Here is a 25,189-nt window from a genome sequence, read left to right on the forward strand (position 1 = left end):
AGCTGGTGGAAGTATCTCTTAATAAATGTAGAATATAGTGCTTCCCAAGTGGTGAACGTGCCAGGTGGCTGCGTGTCAAGCCAAGTAGCTGCTTTACCTGCAAGTGAAAACGGAAACAGATGTAAGAAAATAACATCTTCGGTAGCACCTTGTAAATTAAAAGTTTTAAGAACGCGATAAAATCGGTTAATGTGAGCTGGTGCATCCTCGTCATCACGCCCCATGAACTGATTAGTTTGAACGATGTTGTTCATGACGTATGACGGAATTTGCCACGAGTTGGGATTGTTGATTGCGGGAACGACAATGCATGACTGGTTTCCAGTTAAGCCATCGAAGGCTTGAGCAGCAATTGTCCTATCGTCGGCCATTTGATCTTGATTTCTCGGACTTTTAGGCGGTGAACTGGGTGGTGACGAATTTGGGCCCACATGATTTCTAATCATGCAACCCTAAACAAATAATTAAAATAAACTATAACCAATTAGAACACTATGTCTAATGTCCTATCTTATAGTCACGGCTCTGATACCAATTTGTAACACCCCGGATTAAGCAGAAATGCCCGAGTGTGACGTACAGATTTCTCAAAATACATGTGACACTATTAAGTGACAATATTAACATTAATTTGTTTAAAGGCATCAAGTACACAAGTTGTTGCAAATAAAGAAATTTCAAGGAAAACGAAACATTTCAAACACTTATTTAAAATATCGTAAGTCTAGTGTCTTCATCCGTTTCATCCTCTAATAATTGTACCTGTAACATATATATAAAATAATGCCAACTAACTTAATACTTGGTGAGTTCGCACAATTTAATTACTACATAAAAACCATACAATTCCATGAAACCTTGTGAAATGGAAAATAAGGGTTCTTTACACTAGAATCAAGTTCCTGAATGTAAAGAATAATTGAAGGTCCTTTCCATTTGGGATTGCGCACCAACGTACTCGGATCGGGGTCCCTTTTCCACTCGAAACACGATCCTGAGTGCAAAGGGGGCGTAGGATCATACTTATCGAAGAAATCCATGCACGTAATCTTTGGGCAAGTAACAAGTAAACACACCAGTCCATGATGCGAATTGTAGTTTGTAATAAGAATAAATAAGAAAATGGGTTTGAATACGATATATATATGTTACCCCCAAAATATGTAAAAACGTTAAAAATGGGTGCGAGAAACTCACATTGATTGGTGAGTTGAAAGGATTGGATGTTGGTGTGACTTGATCAATCCTAACCATGAAGCCCTAAACCAAAGTTTAGAAATGTGTTTTAGGCTAAGTTTAAGGAATACTAAATCTAATGAATAAATGATAAGATAAAAACAAGGAAAATATCAAAAAGAAAGATGAAATACAAAATCAGATTTTGGACAGGAAACTCATCTGTTTTGTTTAAGGTATTTAAAATATCAAAACATATTATAAATCAAGACTTTCCAGTCTACTAAGTTAGAATGTTTTGAACAATTTTAATTTATAAAAGGTTTATAAATTCCTAACCTTATAGGCTATAACATCCATGTAAATCAGAGGGTACGAGTCTGCGCATTGTCTATAAAATATTGATTGAGAATTCATACTAATGAATTAAAATACGTAAAAATAGTTTTTAGATATTTCAATGAATTGTATCATAGAATTCAGTATTGCACGTTTTCAGTTTGTTATGAACAATATATGCCTCTTTCTTTGCTGCCTATATCTAATGTCAAAATTGAAATATTGCTAGAAGCAATGTTTTAACGATTTAGAAAAGGATTTTGATGAAATAAAACTATGGAATTTTTTGGATATTATTATATAATATTTATGAACATATATCATCAAAAATCCTTTGGTCCTTTGACTTAAAAATAACGATTCAAAATAGAAAATAAAGATGTAAGAATGTTTCATGTGTGACCTTTGTGTAATCGATCATCTCCTTGTGTTCTTTGTCTATCCACTCTATACATCATGGTGTATGCATTATGTAGATTACTAGACATGATTGTGTTATGGTCATGTGACAATTTGATTAACTAGTATGAACAAGAATTAAAATAAATAGACATAAGATGAAGAAGACTTGAATAATTAAAATCCTACATTTAAAATGGAAAAATAAAGAAATAACTCTCTTGAACGTTTCAAAGAGTGGTGTAAAGAATGAAAGGGGTGGAAGTAAGTTCTTATTTATACTAAAATGAGGAGGTTACTCTTAGGAATATTTTAATGATAAAATTGATTAGAAGAGTGCTTTTGTGGGAGGAGTGTTGACCATAATTTGAATGATGTAGGAAGATATTTTTCATCTTTAAAAAACTATATGTAAAAATAATTGTGACATAATTAATTAAAAGGATGTACTTTGGTTATGCATCAATAATGTTATTTATGTGATATTTGAATAAAAAATCATGAGTGTTATAATTTTTATTTTTATATATATTAGTAATGATTAATATCATAACTTTAGAAAAGAAAAACTATTACATACGAAATTTGTAGCATATGGGTATATGTATAATTAACCGATCACATCGAATAATAATACAGGTCGGTTTAACGAATACAATACAAGCAATAGAAATTGACGAATGTCACATGAAATACATAAAATACCTTAAATTAAACTGGATATATATATATATATATATATATATATATATATATATATATATATATATATATAAACAAAATCGAAAATTTAAGATGGATTGGGTTTTCGGGTTTGAAAATTAACGAATGTTACAAAGTCCTAGCTCAAGTGTTCTTCGTCGGTTGACTTTCAAAAGTCAAAGTTCTTCATCTTCTCAATCTCTCTTATTTCTAATCCGAATTTCGGGTATGTCTGTACATCAAAGTTGTTTTAATTCATCATATGATAATAAGGGTTGAGTTATTCTACAAAAGGCCAACAAAAATGAGAAGTAAGAGAAACCATAATTAATTGACATGTGTCAAGTATGGACCAAACGAATAAGGGTATAAAAGTAATAGTATACATTTTCTCTCTCCACATGCAAGTCACATGTTAATATCCCCATCATTTTTAAACGTCTATAACCTTTTCATATGATATTTTTTTTAAAAAATAAAATTCACCATAATAACAAACGTTTATTTATCTTTAATATGAGTATGATTTTGTTATATAAAAATAAAAAAAATATGTTATTGTGTCTTTTTTCGTCATTGTGTCTTTCTCTTTTTCAATGTGTTTTTTTCGCATTGTGTCATTCAACTTATCACTATATTTTTTTAAATACTAATAACACCGTTGTGTACTTATATATACATATAATGAAAATGCCAAAAAATTATATAATACATAAAACACAATGATGAATACATATTACACAATAACCTGAAACATAAAACACAAATACATAACACAATGGCCTGAAACTTAAGACACAATGGTAAATACATATAATACAATGACCTGAAACATAAAACACAATGAAATCTACGTATTACACAATGACTTGAACGTAATGCACAATGAACATAATACTATTTTTGTCAACTTAAGTGAATGCTGAGCACAATGATAAGTAAAAAGACAAATGTTGAGCATAAATACACAGTGACGATTAAAAAGACACAATGATGTGATATTTGTTTTAATTTTCTCTTTAATATGAATACTAATTGAAAAACACAATGACCAAAATTTATAACACAATGCAAAGAAAAACTCAATTAAAAAACACAATGGACAACCAAATAACACAATATAAAAAAACCCACTAACTTTTTTTTATTCTTATATAACAATATGATATTCATATTAAAGATAAAAAAACGTTTGTTATTATGGTAAAAAAAATTCTAAAAAATGTCGTATGAAAAAAATATGGACGTTCTAAAATGATGGAGGAATTGACATATGCATTACATGTGGGGAAAAAAGTTATCATAAGCGGGTTATTACCTTCATACCCTTCTCATCAATTTTTATTTTTAAATTAATCCCCACCATCCAAATTTAAGATCAATGGATTAGATTACTTCTCACCCTTCTTATTTTTACTATACTTTGTATTTTAACTTTACTCATGATGATAAACCTCATTCAATTTCAAAGGATTGAGGGGTTATCATGTCTAATTTAATCAAATTCGTTTTAGGGTTTATGTTAGGGTAAAATTAGGTATTTTGCAATTGACGTATCTTCTGGTCAAAATTTACTTTCGATCCAGAAGACTTTTATGTTTATTTTCACTTTTTACATCTGAAGGACCAGAACCCGAACTTCGATTCGCTATTCAGATTCTGAACCGCATCATCTCGCTTAAAACTTCTTTATTTCATAACTTGAGTTACATTTATCCGTTTGCTGTGATTTTAGTGTCGTTATTCTCTGTTTTGACTTTAGTTTATTATCTCAAATTTTCAGGTCCTTTGTGTTGGATCAGTCAACACGTTAATTTCCTCATTTATTATTATTTTATTATTATCTTGCCTAAATAATAAAAGTGAGTAATTCACACCCCTCTTTTTCATCTTTTACTTTTGGGGTAACATGCGTACCATATACATCAAAGTTTATTTATTTACATCTATATCTTATCAACCACAATTCAACATTATGTGTTTATGGATTTATTGCTTATCGATGACATGTTATTTGGATATGTGTTTATTCATATTGTTTGATGGTTGGACTACCTCATCCTCATCGAGTATGCATACCTTACCCCGTTAAGTTGTCTTTGTTCTAGACCAAAAGGGTCCACATATATTTATTTGATAACTATTACATATCATTAATGTTGTAATTGTTTAAAATCACATGCGAATTGTTTGCTTTACAATATAACAATAAATCTAAACTTGTGTATTGCTCACTCAACTTTATGTTGATCAAACTCTATTTTTACGCATGTTATAGGTTTGCTAGTTTTGGATGAAGAAAGTTGAAGCAAGTAGATGATACCATTAGGATATCAACGAACATTTATCTAAAGTTTATTTTTGCTGAATTTTGTTAAGTTTGGATAATGTTTTGTTTGGATTTTGTGATGTACTTAAATATTTAATTAAATAATTAGTTATTGTCACTATCTTAATGTTAGTGTCTTGTGAGCCACTATGCAATCAGTTGCGTCCCGACATTTCACCGTAGGTTGGGGTGTGACAAATTGGTATCAGAGCCGGAGATTATAAGATAGGTTGTTAGACTTTATGACCTAGTAGCATATTTGGTCCTATACGTGCTTATGTTTTCACCCTAATTATTTATATTTGATTGCTTTTAGCTTTCTTAATTAATTATTTAACTTTATATTATTGATGTACACACACATAACTCCGAGGTCTATCCTCATCCACAAAATTATTTTCAAACTTTAGATCTTTTTTTTTGGGGGGGGGGGGGGGAATTCCTTATGAATTCCCTCGATTTTTTTCTATTTTCATTAAAGTATTGGAAGGTGTGATGAGTTTTCATAGTTACTGGAAGGGGAAGAAGAAGGCTACCTATTTTGCTACCATGCTCCCCGAGCTCATGATCCAAATGCAAACCATCAATGCCGCCACTGCAACCGCAAATCCCGTTTCTTGTTCCTACAAGCAATTCATCTATGCTAATCCTCCCCAATTTGTTGGAGATAAGGATGCTACTATCCTCCTTCAATGGTTTGAACGCATGGAGAGCGTTTTCCTACATTGTTTTGCCAATGTCTTGAGGACAAGAAGACCACCTATGCTTCAAGTGTCTTTGAGACGAGAACCCTTACTTGGTGGAACAATGAAAAATACTCCCGTGGAGCCAAAGTCGCCATGACTATGTCCTGGGACACCCTCAAGTAAATCATGTTCACGGAGTTCTGCCCAAATCACGAGATACAAATATTGGAAGCCGAGTTTTGGGGGCTTAAGCAATAAAGCGAAGATAGTGACACCTACAACAACTGATTCCATGAGCTTAGTTTGTTGGTTCCCCATTTAGTTACTCCCCTCTCTCGAGCCATTGATAAGTACATAGGTGAGTTACCTCTACAAATCCAACACTCTGTATTGAGTAGCAACCCGCAAGCCTTCATGATGCCATCTCTCTTGCTGCTACTTTGACCGAAAACCACATTAATCTGGGACCTTAACAAGGACAAACTCATAGAAACCCGCTGAGAAAACCCTTGAGACTGCTAAGATCAAACCTCCAAAGGAGGTTAAGGTTGAATCATCCTCCAACCCTACCCATACCAAAAACTATCAAGCCTCCAAACGTAGGAACTATGCTTTAACCAACTCAGCTCCTACAAAAGAACATGATCCTTAAACCCAAACCAACAAGAAGCCTTATACTGGACCACATCCTTTATGTAGCACGTGCAAGAATCATCATCCAACTACCTCGCCATGTCGTCAATGTTCTAATTTTGGTCGTTATGGTCATGTCACCCGCACATGTCGTGATTTCTCTCAAACCCAACTCAACCCACATATGGCTCAAACCATTGCTACACCTTTTGCTCAACCCCATGCCATGTCGTATACTCAAAATTTTACCCAACCATTCCCGACATATCGAGCTTGCTACAATTGTGGTGATCCGAGTCATCTTCGCAATGCATGCCCTAGACTTGTATACGCGACAAGTTAACCCCAACCAAACTTATCAAATCCAAGCCTATCAAACTCAAGGACCGCAAGACCATGTTTCTAAAGCCCATTACACATCCAATCCCAACTACTTAAAACCCATGAAGATCAATTCTCCAAGGTCCACAAGGCCAGATGTTTCAAGTTAACCGCAACTAAGGATTTATGTTACTCGCGATCTTTTATTTTGTCTATTTTTAATTCGGTTTAATAAATTGTAATGACTTATTTATGACAATGCATTGAAGTTTTTTTTATGTTTAACTTGAGTCTGTTTATCTCAAGTCTATATATTCCTCATGATTATTATCCATCTACCCTCATCCATATTTCGTTCGATTACATTTTCCTTAATCTAACGGCCTATAACCGGTTACCATTTGTTAAAACCAAGGACTATGAACATGTTTATGATCATAGTTAACTAATAGAAGCCGTACGTAAAGTTTTATATAAATCTTGCTAAGTTATAAGTTTTCGCATCTATTCAAACTAAATTATCAACATTTTTAGTAATATTTTCAAATTTACACTCTTGGTTCTAGAAATTTCATTATACTAGTATTTAAAAATTTAAAGGTTCCACGTGTTATTTCTCATTCCAAGGTTTGTTTTAATTAAACCGTTCAATCTAAAATTTCCCTCTATTTAATTTTTGTTAAGGTTTTCGTACATGTATAAAAATATTTTTGGTTTTAATTTTTTATTATAAATTTATAAGACATATTTTAATAATTAATAACATATGTTTTATAACCCACACAACGGACGCATCACGTGGACCATTCGACGATCTAAGTAATTATGGGTCAACACAAAATTACCTAAGTCCTCACATGGAAAACACAATAAGTACGATTGTGTGTCATAACTTATAACCAAAGATGGTTTTGGGTAACGTTACAAATGTAAAAAATGGTAAGGACATGGTAGATATGCCGCTGGTACATTCTATATATAACTGTCCTTATTGTATTTCCTTGTGGAGCGTTTCTCAAGCCATATGAAGATATGTGTTATGTTAAATATAAAAGAGAAAATTACGATTTGCCTCATTGGGTAAAATCACCGGGGGCACCATATAACCCTGAAATCTAAATTGCGCTTGTTGTGCCCATATCTTGCTTCGACGGGTTCATTCTTGCTCCTACCGTTAGTGAAACCCACGTTGACTCGTTGAAATTTGACGAAATTACTTTATTACCATTGTATATTTATTATAAGCTCACCAACCCCTATCCCCGTATTATAACAACGCGGCGTTGATCATCTTCTTCATCGATTCACATCGTTCTCACAAGAATCATCGATTAACATCAGATGTCTCAATCCAAATCAAGTCAATACTCCTCGGGGGCACCTTCCAAGCCTTCCCGTGTAGACGACTCTTGTGTGAGATGCTTGTGTGGTGCAGGGACATGTTACCGGATATCCAGGACCGATGCAAACCCCAGTCGTCGTTTCTTGTGCTGTGTAAGTGTTTAATTAGTCACGAACTAGGTTTCCTTGTCTGTTAATCGATTTTGATTATGTTAATTTGTCTTAGTTAAATTTTAGGGGTAATTGATTCTGTTAAATGTGATATTGATGTTATAGTTGGTTAGGTTGTTTGTTTGTTGATATATTAAGTCCATTACAGAAGGGGAGTTGTGGATGGCTAAAGTGGGCTGATGATCCCACATGCCCTAGTTTTGAAAAGGTATATCAAGCAATGGTGAAGATTATGAACAAGAAAGATGAGTATGCAAGAATGAAAATTAAAGAAGTAACAAGCTTGAAGATGTTGCTAGGAATTAGTTGCTTGTTATTCTTTGTTTATGTTTGTGTTTATTGATTAGTTGTTAACATTGTATTTTTTGTATGGGATAATGTAATCTTTGTTGTTGTTATTCTAGTTAATGTTAAATGTTTAGAGTTTCTTGTTTCATCTATTTACTTTAAAAATCTGTTCCACATTATCAATCATGTTGCAGCCATGATGAAACTGAGAAGAATGAAATTGAGAATGTTGAATTTGGGAAGGATGTAGTGCAATTTGGCAATGAAGCAAGTCAATTGGAAGACAAGGAATGTTAATTGGTAGAAGATGAGTTGATGGCTTATTTGGTGCAAGAAGATGAATTATTTAGACCAAGTGAAGAACATGAAATGGATCCTAGTGATGATTATAACCCTGAGATTCTGAAAGCAGCTTACGACTGCACTAGTGAGCTGGAGGAATATTACTATCGTGATCCATATGAAGACGATCCCGTGTGGGACTCTGACTGGTCAAATGATGATTGTCATTGGAAGTAGCTGATGTATATAAAAATATACATCTTTTTAGCATCAAATAATCTTTAAAAACTGCAACTTCCATCAAATAATATAGCTCAACTAGCTACTTATCATATTAAAATGTATTTCTAGGTAAACCCAAGCCTTAATCGAAAAAACAAGCGAAAAGACGAAGAAAAATGAAAGAAAACCTAAAAAAACACACTTTAACATGCCCCTGTGCCTCCCTGGACACGCCCCCATGCTTTCCTATGCAAGAAAAGACAAAATCTACACAAAAAGACAAAATACTGGACACGTGGACATGGGGCCGTGCCTCCGGAAGCATGGGGCCGTGGTCACCTTTCAGAAAAGACAAAATAATATAATAAATGACCAAAAACACGGGGTCGTGTCTCAGGAAGCACGCCCCCGTGCTGAGTCAGCATGTACGATGTAACAGAGCATTTAATGCGACTGGACACGTGGACACGGGGGCGTTCCTCATGGAGCACAGGGTCGTGCCTAAGTACCCAGACAACCTATAAATAGAGGAGCATGTTGCACTCATTTAGTGTGCTTGAAGAAAACTTCTATACGGGTTTCTCTTGTAAAAACACCCACATTACACTCATATTTAAGATCTTGTGGAGAGTTTGAAGGCTTGGAGGCTATCATCATCCATCACCATTGAAGAAAGAAGATTCATCCAACATTTGGTTAGATTTTTCTAGTTTGATCTTGTATTTGTTATCTTCATTTCTTTTGATGTTCATAACCATGCTCATTATGAGCTAAACTCCATTTACCATCTAAAATCTATGAAGAAGCTTTGTTTTACTTGATAATTATGTTGAACATGTGATTTTGTTTGGTAAAGTATATGATTATTTTGCAATTATCATTTGATGCAGGAAAGTTTTATCACTTTAACTCAATACATCAAGGTTGATGATTAATAATCATTCATGATTCACTCATGTTCTTGGAGACTAGAAATGGTAAAAAGAATACATTGATAACTTATTCAAGATAAAACATGGATCCTTATATTATACTTAGAAATGATGAGATATGGGTTATGATCTATTTCTCTAGTTTTGATAATTTTGAAATAACATTGTTAACACGATTGCTTAGGTTACCATGCTAGTTAAAGAAATCATATGTTAATGGAATGTGTAATTATAACCTAATCAAATCAACCAAGGGGAGGTTGTGTGAGTTAACTACAATCACCCGACGTTGTTAGAGTTGGTATTTGAGAAATCGAAGTCAATTCTAATCGTTCTACTTTACCAAACTACTTGTCTACTTAAATTGACATTCTCGTGGTAGTATGAGATTAAGCAAGGATGGACTTAAAAATACGCATGCTACTTTCTTTTATGTCATAGAATATGTTCACTTAGAAATGATGGACTATTCTATCATATATTATTAAGGCAAGTTTATCACATGTTTATTTAATAATTATCAAGGAAGAATGTAGTGAATTCTTAATCTTAGATGGTAACCTTCATATAATTGAATTACTTTTTAGAATTTCTCTTATTATCACCTATATTATATATATATATATAAGTATTTCTATTTTATAAAAAGTTTAAAAATCAACCCCAAAATGATTAAACTCTCCGATTAAAGTAAAACGAAGATTTATTATTAGAAACATTTGTGTCCACGGATCGATACTTGGTTCTTACCAATACTATTCTTCATATACGATAGGTACACTTGCCTATTTTGTGTATGTTTAGTCTTAGTAGAAATCACTTTTATAAATTTAAAATATGATCTTGTGCAAAAGCTATATCTCCATATCCATTATATTTTATTAGCACTCACGCATCACATCTGTAGCATTGTACTTGGTTTCTAGTATTGTTTGCATTTGAAATGTATTCTAATGTGTTAAAACATGATTAAATGTATTGTAATGTTTGCATTTCAAGACTACATCCTACAAGTTTTAAAATGCCTTAAACACAAACTGTCAAAATAACATACACGCTTTAAATCCGTCAAACACAAACCATCATATCCCAAATCTAGCATACATGCTACAAGTATTAAATTCTCTCAAACACAAACCCTCATAACCCAACCCTAACACATGGTACCGGCTTTAAATTGTCTCAAACCATCATAACACACACCATCATTTTGACTCAAATCACATCCATAACACAACTTTTAATAGTATCAAACACACCTTGTTGACATCATTAGGGTTGACTTGGTGTTGGCCTGCAAGTTCTGATGTTGTGTCCATAATATCCACATCTTGTACATTTCTTTTCATGCCCCATCCTAGTGAGTCTGTCTCCTTTAGAAAACACTTGCTGAACCTCATCTATTTTCATCTTCCTCGTCTTGTTAGCTGCTAATTTTTTCTTCTCACCTAGTGCCTTCAACCTGCTCTTCTTCGGTCTTCCAATCTGAGTACGATGTTTAGGTGGAGTTAATGTTGTTGGGCATTTTGATGGTGTCCACGTAGTAGGGCCTGGGATGGGCATGATTTGGTGTTTATACACCTTCTTCCAAGTGTCTAACCAGTAAGCTTCATCAACCCACTTCCCTAATGAACCCACAGGCATGTTATTTTCTATCATGTCAAATAGAGCTGCAATCGCATGTTTGCATGGCATACCTGTCAAGTCCCATCTCCTGCATGTGAATGTCCTTTTCTCCACATTCACCACACATTGGCTTCTCATACTTTTAACCTATGAACATAATTACATAGTCACCATATTAACAAATGATGGCCGTAATATCATACTAAAGAAAATAATGATACCTGGTAAGTCACTTCATCCACCATCATAACCAAAAATTTGCTTGCTTCCATTTGTATTTCATCCCATGCTTTTGTTTATTGTGGTGTTAACGGACCCTTGGCAGTGGCTTGAATTTTCCTCATATTCACAATCCTCATTGTCATATACTCTCTAATACACTCCAACATGTAATGATAGGCTTGTCCCTTGCTCCAACAAGTTGCTTGTTAAAAGATTCACACAGGTTGTTCAGCAACATATCACTTATTTCCTTACCTGGAAAATATGATCTTGACCAACTTGTAGCTGGGATGTCATTAAGCCAGAGAAACATATCAACATTCGTTTCTTAATCTCCTCCATTGCTTTGTTGAAGTATGGGACAGAAGTGGCAGAGGCTGCCCTGTAAAACAAGCCTTTATACAAATCTCCCCTCCAGGTCTGCCTCAAGTTCTTGTGGATGTGTCTACAACAAAACCGATGCCTAGTCCTAGGGAAAACACTCTCAGCTGCTTGAATGAGTCTGTATAACAGTCAAAGCAGCATTTTCAAAAATTATGGGTTTGCTTGTAAAAAATATATGCTAAGTATACATACCTTTTTTCGATCACTAATGAAGGTGAAATTGGCATCTGAAGGCAAGTTAAAATCATCCCAAGGTGATTTAAGAACCATGTCCATGACTGTATGTACTCTGCTTCCACTATTGCAAAGGTAACTGGATACAAGCAATTGTTACCATCCGTCCCAACAGCAGTCAAAATCTGTCCCGGGTATTTCCCTTTTCATTAAACAACCATCCAACCCTGGAAGTTCTCTACCAAGAAATTTAAATCCTCTAACCAAAGCAGCATAACATACATATATTCTTCTAAATTGCCTAGTTGTACAGCTAGGGATAGCACATGGTTCAACATCTAATTTAATGGAACTACCGGGGTTTGCTTTTAGAAGCTCATCACTATAGGATCTGAGGTGGCTGTATTGTCTGGTGTAGTCACCATCCTTCCTTTGCCGAGCTACTGTCTTAGCTCTTCATATCTTGGCTTCTAAAACCTGTATTTGATGCCTCTGCTGGATTTTTTTCTTCAATTCCTTGGCCTATGTTGGGGGTTGTTTCTACCTCAGACTTAATCTCTTTAGCAATTGTTGACATTGTGTACAGACCAATAGATCTACTTTTGAGACACTCGTGTTTTTTTGGAATGGTCTTCACACACCAATTATCCTCAACATAGGCTCTTGAGATGTGCATACTCCAAGGGCAAGTGGGTTTCATATTCCTTTTTTTACCTTGACCTCTTCCTTACTTGTCATATTTGACCCCACACCAGCAACCAACTTCGGAATGGTCCCCAAACAAATCACCCTCTACCTTAAAGGATCATTCTTTTTTATATACAAATCTCTTCTACCATGAAGAGCATAACTCTTAACCAACTCATTCAGTGTTTCCTTTGTTGGTATTAACTGATCAGCAAAAAATGGACACTCATCATCATTATTCCTTTCTTTCCCTTTGAACTTTCTTAACATACTATTCAAGACACTCATGCTCTCATCATCAGAGCTCTCATACGTATCCATGCAAGGATTTACACCATCACCATCACTAATATGATCAACTTCTGCCTCATCCACATTAAAGTCTACAATAGCTTTATACAATCTCATGTCAACTTCTACCTCCTCCAAAGGTGTTTGAAACGCAGCTGTATAATCAGGATCATCGTTATCACTTTCATGTGATCCATCACTAGCACAAATGTCATCATAATCCTCTTCATAACATTCACCATCACTAGAACTCACTTCATGAACACTCACTTCATGAACACTTTCAAAACCAAGTATTAATCCATAATCATGTACCACAATTTCATGATCACTAGTTCTGCCATGTTCTACAAAAATCTCAACAATGTGACTACCTACACCATCACTACCTCTAACCATAGCACAAACATCTTGAAAATGATAATCTTCAACCAATGGCTTTATACCTAAATCCAAACTGACACGCGGATGTTTGTAATGAAAAGAACAAATTGTACCACAACCGTATTGTAACTTACAAAGTATTCCAACAACCAAACCTTTACAAAATTTTGAAACATGAACTTCATCAACATAACTTATCTTTCCTCCTTCGTATCTTCTTACCGGCTCGGTAGTGAATAAGCCTCTCTGGAAAAGCTTTATAGTGAACACTGAATAATTATCACCTATAACAATCAACATTCGTTCAACGATTAACAACATGGTAGCATAAACCAAAACAGTAACAACTAACCATACAAGTCTTTCGGGTCACAATACTCATTTTCTGTCCTAATAGAATACGAGCTGACCGCCATTGCAAGTTCCAATCACTTTCACGGCAACCGATTTTTACTCCGATTGGAAAATTACGGGGGTGCAACGATCGTATTTTTGGTTAGAATTGTAATTGTGATACACAAAAAACCTAATTCGAGGGTTTTAAACGAACAGTAATGTTAAACTTGTACAATGACAACTTTACCCCTCACCATCAACAGTCAATATGGGTTTGACTAACGGTAGAAGCAAGAATGAACCCGTCGGAGAAAGATAAGGGCATAACAAGTGCAATTTAGTTTTCAGGGTTTTATGGTGCCCCTGACGATTTTACCCGAGAAGGCAAATCATAATTTTCTTAATATAAAAAAAACTTTTATTTGAAAATTTTCTTTAACAAAATATCATTTTATTTTATTTAACCAACTCTAGTTGTAGTTTTTCCATATTTTCTAAACGAAATTTCCAAAAGTAAGGAATACTGTGACATTCGTCAAAATTTCGATTATTTAATTTACACGGCCCGAGCTTGTATCCAAATTTTATTAATTAATGAAATCGAGTGTTTGTTAGTATTTTGTGTTATTTAATTCATTTGATAATTATTTGATATTGAAATATGTTAAAAGATCCTTTAAAACACTTAAATAGGACAAAAACGCATTTCCGGAAGCTATAGGGACCAAAACTGCCAAATCAGAAAAGTTGCCAAACACACCTCGCCGCGTCACACGACGAGGGGGGGACATGGTTGGCCACGCAACGTGACCACAGGGTTGCTGCAGATCAGACTTCGGTTTTTATCGATTTTCAGCTCGGTTAGCTTATTATTGACTCGTTTAAACCCGTTTAACCCCCAATCTTCATCCAAATCTTGTTGTAATTAAAATCTATTACTTCTAGAACAATACCTAGCAGATACTACCCCAAACCCACTAATTGTATCACCTAATTTAAGATAATTATCAAGAATATTGTTTATCCTACTTAAGTTTGAGTTTTAAACAAGTTTGGTGATTTATTGATAAACATGAAGCTATAATTCTATTCATGTATAAACCAAGGTCTCTTATCATTCATTATCTGCTAAAAAATCATCAGTTTACCTTACCATTCACGAATCAAGTCCTACCTCAAGTGTTCTTCGTCGGTTGACTTTCAAAAGTCAAAGTTCTTCATCTTCTCGATCTCTCCTAGTTCTAATCCGAATTCCGGGTAAGTTTTTCCATCAATGTTGTTCTAATTCATCATATGATCAAAAGCCCACATTCATTTTTAAAGGATTGAGGGGTTATCATGTCCAATTTAATCAAATTCGTTTTAGGGTTTATGTTAGGGTAAAATTAGGGATTTTGCAATTGACGTATCTTGTGGTTAAAATTCGCTTTCGGCCCAGAAGTCTTTTATGTTTATTTTCACTTTTTACATCTAACGGACCAGAACCCAAACTCTGATTCGCTGTTTAGATTCTGACCCGCATCAACTCACTTAAAACTTGTTTATTTCATAACTTGAGTTCTATTTATCCATTTGCTGTGATTCCAGTGGCGTTATTCTAGGTTTTTACTCTAGTTTATGATCTTAAATTTTCAGGTCTTTTTGTGTAGGATCAGTCAGCATGTTATTTTTCTCCTTTATTATTATTATCTCGCCTATATAATAAATGTGAGCTCACACCCCTCTTTTTCATCTTTTACTTTTGGGGGTAACATGCGTACTATATACATCAAATAGGCATGTAAAGGAACCAAACTTTAGGTGAACTGTTCGTGAATCATTCAGCGAGAAGTTCGTTTATGTTCATTTATATAATAAACAAACGAACACGAACAAAAAAATTGTGTTCGTTTACTATTGCATTGAACAGTGAGGGCCTTGAGGTTAAAACACTCTTACCTTGTTGTTTTATTATATTCATTAATATTACGGATACGTCATACGTGACACGCTTTTTTAAGAACCGATAATATGCTAGAGAATCACGTAATTCACTTGTACTATGCGTATAAACGATAATAAAAATGATAACTACGAGTAGTGAGTGAGAAAGACATTACGATCGCATAACCTGTCATATGGGTCTGGCCATATTATGTCATGAAGTCATTGGCCCTTGGACTTTTGACATGACATAAAAGGGGTCATACGGGCTGAATCATACAGTTTGCTTGTTGTTTGACTGGCAAGGAAATGACTGATATGACCATTGACAAACTCATATGGCTTATGACTTTTTTCACCCCATCATATATATGACATGGCTAAAAGAGGTCATACGAGGCATTATCATATGGACCATATGACGTGGCAACTGGGCTGGTACCGTATGATAGGCCATATGACATGGTGAAAAGAACAGGCCTAAAGCAACATGCACAATTATACAACGTATTATTGGTTCTGAAACGAACGGGTCCTAAAGGCATGTTTGTTAATATTTGTGACTAATATGTTTTAGGGTTTGATCCCGCGCGGTAAGGTCTTGCTAACCCTTGGTGGAACATTCTTCTTGGCATTTTGGCCGTTGATCCTTGTGACCGTCGCATCGTTCTCTTCTATTTACCTCGTAAGCTTTCTTCATCCATACTCTACTTTTATATCTTTGTTTTAGACACTCTTTTGTTACGGCTCTAGTGGGTCAAGGTGAATTGGTAAATATGAAGTTGTAAACGAGAATTGAACACACACAAATTTGGGATAACTCTCCAATTTATTGATCCAGAAAAATATCTCAAAATTAAGCTCTCATAACCCTAACATGAATTCTTTGGGGTTATGTAGAGAACCGATTACAATTAGAAACGAATGCAAACTCCTATTTATCTAGTAAATAAAATTCCTTCTCTGTATAATAAATAAAATATATAATTATCTCTTATTACAATAATTAATTAAATGATGAGTTCCATCCAATAGCTCAAACTGGCCCCACCTTCCCGACCCATAGATCGGGTTCAGGAATTAACTCCAACACTTAGCCTATACCTTTATGGCCCAGACACGTAAATGGATCGGTCCGCTAGTAAAGAGATTCTTAATATCAATATATGATTCTGTATATGTGTTACAAAATAGACTTCTGTTAATTGTAATTGAATTTTCCTAAAATGGAAGAAATTGAAAGCAGGATGTTCTTTTTTTTTTATATATAAAAAGTAACGTGCATCAATTCTAAAGAGATCTTGATTTTAAAATTCTGATATGAATTATGAAGACATGATTCCGTATGCGTTCATAAAAAATGAGATTTTTATTTTTTGAAAATATGTTATCTTACACTGTTTGTTTGCAAACAAGATACGTAGTTTTAAATTTCTAACTGTTTTATACATCCATTTGCAGTACTTTGGACCAAAATTTGTCCATGATGCTAGCACAAGACAAGTATACATACCGCCATAAGTTGACCCGTATGAGCTTCTAGAAGACCAACGCATCTCTGAAACCGCACCAAGACTGAATTAAAGGTACATTATGTTTTAAAACGATAAATAGCTAGACTTTATATTATTATGTTTCATCAAGTCCCGAAAAGAGGTTCAGTAAATGTAACCAAGAACTCGGAACCTTTCATTTCAAACATGTAAATACACATTCCTACTTGTACAATGAAAACTCTGTCTAGTAACTTATGTTGAAAGACACCTTACTCTAAACAAACATTTAAAACTGAACCCGAGCCCGTTTGGGATAACCTAGGAAACAGACTGAAAGGGCTTGAATGATTGAACCGAAGTGATGAGCCCACGGGTCGACCCGACAGCAGCAATGAGTGAAACGATCAAGCATGCTAAACTCAATATCTGCATCCAAATCCACGTGTACGAGTACTTGCGGATCTTGGCTTGTTTAATGTACATCTCGATCGGGAAATAAACTGATAATGGCCAGAATGTACCGGCTCCAAGTAATCCCACAAAGTCGTTAAAAAACGGGAATAACATCGCGATTATTGTCGTCACGATCACATAAGTTGTTCTTGAAGCAAATCTGAACATGTTGATATCGAATCCGCACAATGAATACTCGTTTGTGACTAGTTTGTTTTGTGGCCACTTCTGTTTGCTGCTAGTCTCCATAAACCCGAATAATGGTTGTGCTAATACCTGCATGATTCAATTATCCGAAAACCGTCATATTAGTTACCACCTTTTGGTTTGATTAGCATGGTTTTGATATTAGTTTACCTGATAAGCACCAAGAAGATGAATGACAATGCAAATGTTTCCAATATCCACCATCCAATAGGGGTCGTAAAATCCAAACCCGGTCAAGAAGTTTCCTGGTGCTTTGTCCCCGAAAGCTGCATATCCGAGCACCCCACACAACATATAGAACACGGTTGATGCCATGATTCCGGTGACGGTAGCCAACTTCATTTGTTTGTTCTCCGGCGGGCTTGATTTCAATGTATCCTGCAAGTTTCAAAAAATGTCTCAAAAACTTTTTCACCCTGCTAGAGATGAGCCAAGCCCGAGCTTGTGTAGAATCGAGCTCGACCAAGGTTTATTAATTGCTAGCTCATTAAGTGAAGCTCAGGTTAGTTTGTTAAACGAGCTTATTTTTAGCGGAGCTGATCTCGAATAGCTCACGAACGACATGACTTGTTTACACCCCTAATTTTCACAATATCACACACGACTTACCTGAATTTCTAAAAGGACGAAACAAAATGAATATGCGAAAGCAACATCTCCTAAGGCGGAGAAAGTTCTCCACGTCTTTTCTGCGCCAGAAAAGTCGGGCCCGACCGGTATTCCGGTCAGAGTGGTCTTTGCTATCCCGTCTTCTGTAATCACAAGAACATACTTCAAATAAATATATGAAATATTTAAACCTAATAAACAATGAAATTAGTGTGTTTTCTTACCCGCGATTTTGGCAATTGAAAGACCGATGCCGATGAACGAATAGGTGAAGGACATGATAGCAGCAATGATCGAGATCGGTGACAGTTTATGGAAGTTGGGGATCTGGCTTAGGAAGATCTGGATAACCGCAAAAATGACCATATACATGTTGTTGCTCTCTTTACAGTCCGCGTTGTGACCCAGTTTATGATAACAGTTGGAGTTTTTGATTGCACTGATGAACGGTAGAGTAAACGATCAAAATCAGTTGTTATTATTATTACTGCTTTAAATAAATGTATATGTATTGTGTGAACTTACGCCATGCTGATCGCGGTGGTGGTGGTGTATCCGATGGTTATTCCAATGAGAACGCCGTACTGAGCTATCCCGCATAGCTTGTATTGAAGTGGTCCTGTGTCACAAACATATAACACACGGTTTCAAGTAACAACTCCCTATTTTTGAATATTTGAAATGATTTTATTACAAACTAACATAATAGTCACTTTCTATTCTGATTTGTACAAGTAGTTATTGCTACTTGTGAGGTACAACAATTATTAGGAAACGATCGAGTTAAATCATAGTTACGACGTCTAACGAAAGGAATGGAAGCAACTGGACATCGAGTTGAAATAGGACTGACAAAAATGTTTTCGAAATACCACTGGATTAGAGTTAAAAATGATCCTAAACTTAGTAGCAAAACATGTCTCGAATTACATCACATATACTTGTAGAATAACCGTGTCATTAATAATAGAATAATTACTACGTATTATTAGTTAAAATATTTACTTGTCAAATGAACCCAAAAAAAGAAAAAGAATAAATAAACTCTTTGATTACGTGGTTATTATTATTATTATTATTATTATTATTATCCTTTGATAGCCATTAATATTATTATTATTATTATTATTATTATTATTATTATTATACGTTACCGTTTGGGAAAAAAATTATTATTATACGTTAATTATCCTTTAATAACCATTAAATTAAATACATGTGAACACATAAAATGCATTATTTATACATGAAGTTAATAGTTTTCTTAAAAAGAGCGAAAAAATAAAATTCAGAACACATTTAATGAAATTATTTATTATTCAATAAAATATATGCATATATCAATTTAACATCAAAATCTGCCTTTTTAAGGTGTGGTTTTCAAAACAACTTTTTGTTAGAAAAAAAAAACGTTTTTGAAAAACAATTCGTACGACTACAGCTACGTTTCTTTTTCTTTTATGACATGGTATTTCCCAATTCATATTTTAAAATCCTAGAAAGAAAATACAAATTGAGTGATTTAACCGGGTTTTACTGTTGTGTGCAGTGGGCCTTTGGACCGCGGGTTCCTTGTATCTGAAGATTGGCTACCCAGTGCCGTCTGCGATCGCAGACGTATAGGGTCATCTTTTGCTATTAGGTTACCCCGGATAGCTGGCCTTATATGTTTTATTCGCTGGTCGCTCTTTTTTTTCTTTAAAAAAGAAAGAAGAATAAGATTGGATTTCCCAACCCGAAAGCCTATATCATTAATAATATAATTGTTACTACTTTAAATGTACATACTTTGACTAACAAAATCAATAACTCCAACATTTTTGCTCATAAATGTTCATAGTTAAATTTAAGACATCATCAAATAAGTGAGATTTCTTTGAGATAAAGAAAAAGAAATTAGAAATACCGAGATTGGCTTTAACAGCACCCATGTAAGTATAGTTTCTGGTGCCAGTAACCGGATCAGGTGAACGGTAGCAATCCGTCAACAAAATCGAGTTGTACATTGTGATCACAGAAAACAACGAGAGGGTGATGGACCCTGCAATCCATCCGAGTTGAGCAAAACACCATGCCAATGATAACACACCAGACCCGATCACAGCTGTTATTATGTGTGCGGTTGCACTTTTCCAAGTTCCTTCATTGATCCGTAAAAACAAATCAATATAAATATACCAAAGACAATATTCACGAGTCAAACTAAAAACAATGAACTTACCTGTTCGTTTTATCCTCCCATCGTCATCAAACTTCTCGCTAGGAAGGTATCCGTTCTCTGCAACAGAAAAACTCGAACCGTTTTGCATATTTTTTTCTTTTTCCAGAATAATAAGGATTGCAAGCTAGAAAAATTGGGCTGGGAAGGTTGTGTTGCTCTTTTGAGTTTGATACCTCATATAGAGAGACTTGAAAGTGTGCACCACTATTTATAGTGTCAAGAGTAATTTGGTGTGGGTACCACCAATTAAATGCGATGGATTAATAAAACATTAATAGTTAATTAAAATAATGAAATACAAATACGGTTTAAATAAAATCAATATTACTTTGTAAAAAGTTTGTTTTAATGTCATTGATGTTTAAAACAACAACTCGATGGTGATCCTAGAGGCCTTTCTTATCTGTTGAGGCAGTAAAAGCCGAACCATAAACCAAATTAGTAGGTGCAAATAATTCGGGTTTTAATTTAAAGTTTATCTAATCGGTTTGAGTTTCCTCAACCCAATCAGAATCAACAAAAACCGCTCCCATATATACACATCTTTAAAGTTTGTATAAATTTAATATATTACTTTAATTACTAAATTGGAAATATCATTTTTTTTACTATTTCACATTTAAAATAACACTCGAAATTTTATTTGTCGTGTCTAAATCAGATAAAATGGGAAACGACGAAGAAATTGTATTTGTTGGTTCTAACACAAAAATTTGGTCAACGATCAAATTAAGTGTAACCGAACCATACAATGAGCTACAATTAAGCTAATTAAAATCATGAACGGTTAGATCTTAAAAATCAATCTTTTTGATTAGGTATCAAATTAATACGAAAACCGACCAAAACTTGAACATGCCGACCAATAGCCGACCACGCGTTATATATTTTACTTTTAATACTCTTTTGTCGTGTTGCATCTGATTAGACAGTTACAAACAACTTAATCTCAATGTTAGATGCACCAATTAATTTTTTTTTTTGCACAATTATACAATATGATATACTAATAAGATACAATAAGTATTACACTTAGAATATTAAAAAATAATAAAGAAGTATCATTATACTAAAATAACTCTATATATATAAAAAGTAGAAAAATAAATTGTTTAAAATTAATAAAATGAACACCAAAGTATAAACCTATTTTAGATAGAACAAGATGATTGTTTTCCTTTTGTTTTTCAAACCAGACCGGGTGTTGATGCTGAATTTTAACAAAGATTCATATATGTCGTATAAACCGTAGTATAATTTCTTTTTTAAATGCAAATATTTATAAAATTTTCACACCATTAAATCTCCTAATAAAGTTAACTTTTGAATAAAAAAAAGTTAAGTGATTTTATCAAAACACCACATTATACCTAAATTTACCATCTCACCTAGTTTTTATACCAACTAACCAACACGATCCATGAATCAATAAAAACGATTATAAAATACTTACCTATTATTTAACTAGCTTTTGAATTCGTATATTCCACGTGATTTGATAAATTATAAAAATAAATAATATGAAATATTTGAAATAAAGGAACACAGTTAAAGATAAAAGATAAATAAAATATATAGTATAAACAATAATAAGTCTAGAATATAAAATTTACAAATCTAAAAAATATTTTTACATACAACATGAATCAATAAAACGATCATAAAATACATACCAATTATTTTAATTACTATTGTAGTTTTTATACCAATGCAATTCATGAATCAATATGTGACAATCGTCAATTTCAGGTTAACTCCGTTAACGCAACTATGTCAATTCAAACTTTAGATTTATTGAATCTAAACGCAAACCTCATTACATTTAAACTAGGGTTTAAATGACGCTTAACACTTACTACATGTGTAGTAGTCTTCCGGGATTTGCACCGAAACGCAAACGATTGATGAATAAACGAAAAACACTAAAACACTAATTATGTGATAATTATGTGTTAGGATTATGTTTTATGTGATAATATTATTGTCATGTTAATTTAATGTGCAAGTTATGATAGAAGGTTCTAGAAAAAGTAATACTTAATGTTAACTTAATGTGCAAGTTATGATAGAATGTTCTAGAAAAAGTAATACTTAGGAGTTGAGGGGCCAAAGTGTAACATCTTAGTCTATAAATACATGATAAACCTAAACCCTAACTTCCATTCCCATTCCTCTAGAAAAATCGGTCCAAACCCTAACTTCCCTTGTTCCTTGAGATCGATCCATATACATACACACACACTCAAGATCTTTCAAGTTTGATTGAAGATTAAGGTGCTAGGAAGGTATAAACAACTATTCTATGCATTCTCTATGTTTAATTGTTAGTTTTATTGGGTGAATTATAAGCCTTAATGGCCGATTTCTAGGGTTATGGTATTCATGTGATTCTTGAATTGATTTGATGATGATTGATAACTAGATTGATATTGTTGCATGATTATTGTTGTGTCTTTGATTTGAGTTCAAACAAAAACCCTAATCATGTATGTAAGGTGTAATTGATGTGCATGGATATTGTTTATGGAGTCTAGAGTGTTATATGGATGCATGATGGTTCATAGATTGTTATTATGTTGAGTTTGGATGTAAACAGATTCTGGACAGAATGTGTATACGATGTTTAAGTGACTGTAACGAAGTGTAAACGTGAAAATTGGTTGAGATTGTGGGTACTGCAGTAAACTAGGTTGAGTCTAGTTTCTATAAAGTATAAGTTTGTAATTTTTGGACAAGTAGAAGTTTACTTTTATGATTTTACAAAAACGTTGTGCAAAGCTGAATTGTTAGACCTGCTGTTAGGTTGTTTTGTAAATGTTATATCTCATGATCTACGAGACCAATTGGGTTGGTTCCACTTCTGGAAGTTGACTTATTGAGTTAGGAACCTAACCCAAGTGGTCTTGCATTTATTAGATTTGTCGTTTAATGGGAATTGCAAATAACATTCTGTTGCGCATGAATCTGACTGATATGAGTTTGCTGTAGTGTTTTGATCATTATGAGAAATCTATGTGGAATAAAAATAAAATAAAATATGTTCTGGAAACCTAAGACATGTATGCTTCAGTGATGATTTTTGGTGAATTAATTGAGATGTTATGATCGGTGAAATAGTACAATCTTTCAAGTAGAAATTCTGTCTCGATGAAATTAGCTGCTGATTGTTGTGAAATTGCATGAAATATGATAGTTGTTAATTGATTGTCATAAATTGACCAAATTTCCCTTACGGGGATAATTGCTAGTGAAGTATGTTATTAATACATGACACGAAAGTAATTGCTCACTCACGTATCGTAGCACAAGTGTACTTGTTTAAGTCACACACGATTCACAAACGAAACACGAAACATGTTATGTGCATAGGTATTATGTGCCGAGTCTAGAGACTCGTTAAACGTTCCGACACTTAGAAAATCTCTTTGTTAATTTAGAACGCTAGAGAGAGTTTTCTACGACGCGCATCACTTGGTGATCTAATTTGGGAATTTCTTCGCAAACAGTGAGTTTCACTTACCCCTTTTAAACAGTTTTAAACGCTTTTCACTTGGGGGAGATAACATACTCCGATAAACGCATTTATGATTTTGTTATAAATTATATATCACTTGTAAAGGCTAAGTGGCAAACGAAATATTTGAAGTCCTACACATCGAACCGGTTAATATTTAGAATAGCGAGTCACTGTTGAGTAGTACTACTGGGTTTGACAAACCCCACCCAACGCTAAACTCGACTGGAGGTCGAGCGGGTGTAATTTTGGCTAACACGTACCATGGTCTGGAGGACCTGGTGACAAGGCACTTACTAAACGAGTCAGCTTCGGTGTCGAACACTTAGTAATACTTATTGTATAGATTAGCTACCTATCGATATATAATTTGACATAACACTATCTGGTAACGCAAAACGCCGTAACGTAGTTACGCAAAACGCTTAAACGCCGTAACGTGGTTACGCAAAACACTTAACGTAAAACGCTGAACGCAAACGCTAAACGATTTATTTTTATATAACTTGTGAACTCACCAACCTTGTGTTGACACTTTTAGTATGTTATTCTCAGGTAGCCGAGGCGGGCGCGCGGTTTAGAAACATGCATTGTTTGAATCATCTTTATTTATGCAACTTATTTTATACTGCAAATTTTGAGTCGTCCTGCGTGACGTAAAGTTTGTTTCTATGGTTTACGCTTCCGCACTTATTTGCATTTAAACGTTTTTATGGTTTGATTATAACTAATGATTCCGATCATGTTAGTTCACACCCTCTGACGGTAAAACTCCGTTAGTGGATTTTGAGGGTGTGACACAATAAAACGATTATAAAATAAATACTTATTATTCTATATA

General features: G+C 34.1%; 1 protein-coding gene and 1 long non-coding RNA gene across 2 annotated transcripts; one reads left to right on the forward strand and one right to left on the reverse strand.

The window, feature by feature from the left end:
* The first annotated feature begins 15,818 nt into the window (after positions 1-15,818).
* On the forward strand, positions 15,819-17,417 carry LOC143630009 (uncharacterized). Its single transcript, XR_013153071.1, has 3 exons — positions 15,819-15,847; positions 16,426-16,533; positions 17,310-17,417. It is a non-coding gene; the product is annotated as an uncharacterized LOC143630009 (long non-coding RNA).
* Positions 17,418-17,514: 97 nt separating this feature from the next.
* LOC143630007 (amino acid permease 6-like) lies at positions 17,515-20,942 on the reverse strand. The gene is made up of 7 exons (XM_077099128.1): positions 20,835-20,942; positions 20,520-20,753; positions 19,139-19,232; positions 18,838-19,052; positions 18,614-18,756; positions 18,155-18,382; positions 17,515-18,073 (listed from the first exon to the last, which is right to left on the reverse strand). The coding sequence occupies exons 1-7, from the start codon at positions 20,920-20,922 to the stop codon at positions 17,663-17,665; spliced, it is 1,413 nt and encodes a 470-aa protein (XP_076955243.1). The 5' UTR covers positions 20,923-20,942; the 3' UTR covers positions 17,515-17,662.
* Between the last annotated feature and the right edge of the window lie 4,247 nt (positions 20,943-25,189).

The sequence above is a fragment of the Bidens hawaiensis genome, unplaced genomic scaffold, assembly GCF_021521415.1.
Source record: "Bidens hawaiensis isolate Kalapana, Puna unplaced genomic scaffold, B.hawaiensis_p1.1 tig00005502_1, whole genome shotgun sequence".
Taxonomy (NCBI): domain Eukaryota; kingdom Viridiplantae; phylum Streptophyta; class Magnoliopsida; order Asterales; family Asteraceae; genus Bidens; species Bidens hawaiensis.